The sequence below is a fragment of the Eimeria mitis genome, genomic scaffold (genome assembly GCF_000499745.2).
Source record: "Eimeria mitis Houghton genomic scaffold, Emh_scaff11773, whole genome shotgun sequence".
NCBI classification, from domain to species: domain Eukaryota; phylum Apicomplexa; class Conoidasida; order Eucoccidiorida; family Eimeriidae; genus Eimeria; species Eimeria mitis.
Window position 1 is genome coordinate 1 of NW_024012276.1, and position 946 is coordinate 946.

Sequence of the window (946 nt, forward strand, 5' to 3'; positions counted from 1 at the left end):
ATGCTAGGGGAACCGCTTACATTGCTTAGCGCCAAAAAGGAAAAGTGACCACATATCTGCTTAAGTGATGTTGAAGTAGCATCTGAGCTTTCCCACCGATGACAAATCAGTAGCTAAGGTTCAAGCTGAGCCACCGGATCGAGAACCAATTCAAATGACAGCTCTGCAGGCAACCACTAGTGGAAGCGGGGAACCCTTCGGGGCTAAGGGCGTTCGACGCCATCCTTTTGTGCGGCTGCCTGTGGTAAATCCGGAAGATGTCCACGTACGATATAACAGCGCGCGTGAACTGTCGTTCGATTTAGGCGTTACTACACTCATGGAAGCATACATGAAAATGCGTAGCTTGTTTGCCAAGGATTCCCTGACGGCTGAAGACGTTAGCACACTCATGGTGAACGCCGACTACATGGCGAAACATGCGGTAGCCAAACTGGCACGAACATGCAGGAAGCGCACAGCAGGCCAACTTCTTATGAGACTATCAGCTGTGCTTGTGGCGTTTGACTACCTGGCCTGCACAATCGAGCTCCTGGGGGACCATATGGATGCCGGCAGCTGGTGGCCTGAGTTTGTGCTGAGGTTCCGCAGCGACTAACTTTTCCGTGAGAATTCAGGGAAGGAAAAACAAAAATACTGAACAAATTGGTCAATCGACTGAGTGCGGCACTGTCAATATATAAGCAAGCAAGATGCCTGGCACTTGAGGAAGTAATTGAGCTGAAGAGGGCCATTCTTAACCACGCGTCCAAAGACAGCCAACTGGCAAACCCGCTGTGGAAGCTTTGGATAGAGGATGACAAGCAGTTCTCTTCTTCAAGTGGTCATGTTGAAAGCCCTTCTGACGTTCAGGCGCGCAGTCAAGAAGACCCCAAGCACTCATGATGTTCACATGCAGGGTTTCGACTGTTATGTTGCGGACTTGCTGTGTTGTATACAATGGGAA

The 946-nt window shown here is 50.0% G+C and overlaps 1 protein-coding gene across 1 annotated transcript; it reads left to right on the forward strand.

The window, feature by feature from the left end:
* Positions 1–154: 154 nt before the first annotated feature.
* Positions 155–598, forward strand: EMH_0100620 (uncharacterized protein; the record flags this gene model as incomplete). The annotated part of the gene is made up of 1 exon (XM_038022193.1): positions 155–598. One exon carries the CDS (start codon positions 155–157, stop codon positions 596–598), a length of 444 nt encoding a protein of 147 aa, XP_037878047.1.
* Between the last annotated feature and the right edge of the window lie 348 nt (positions 599–946).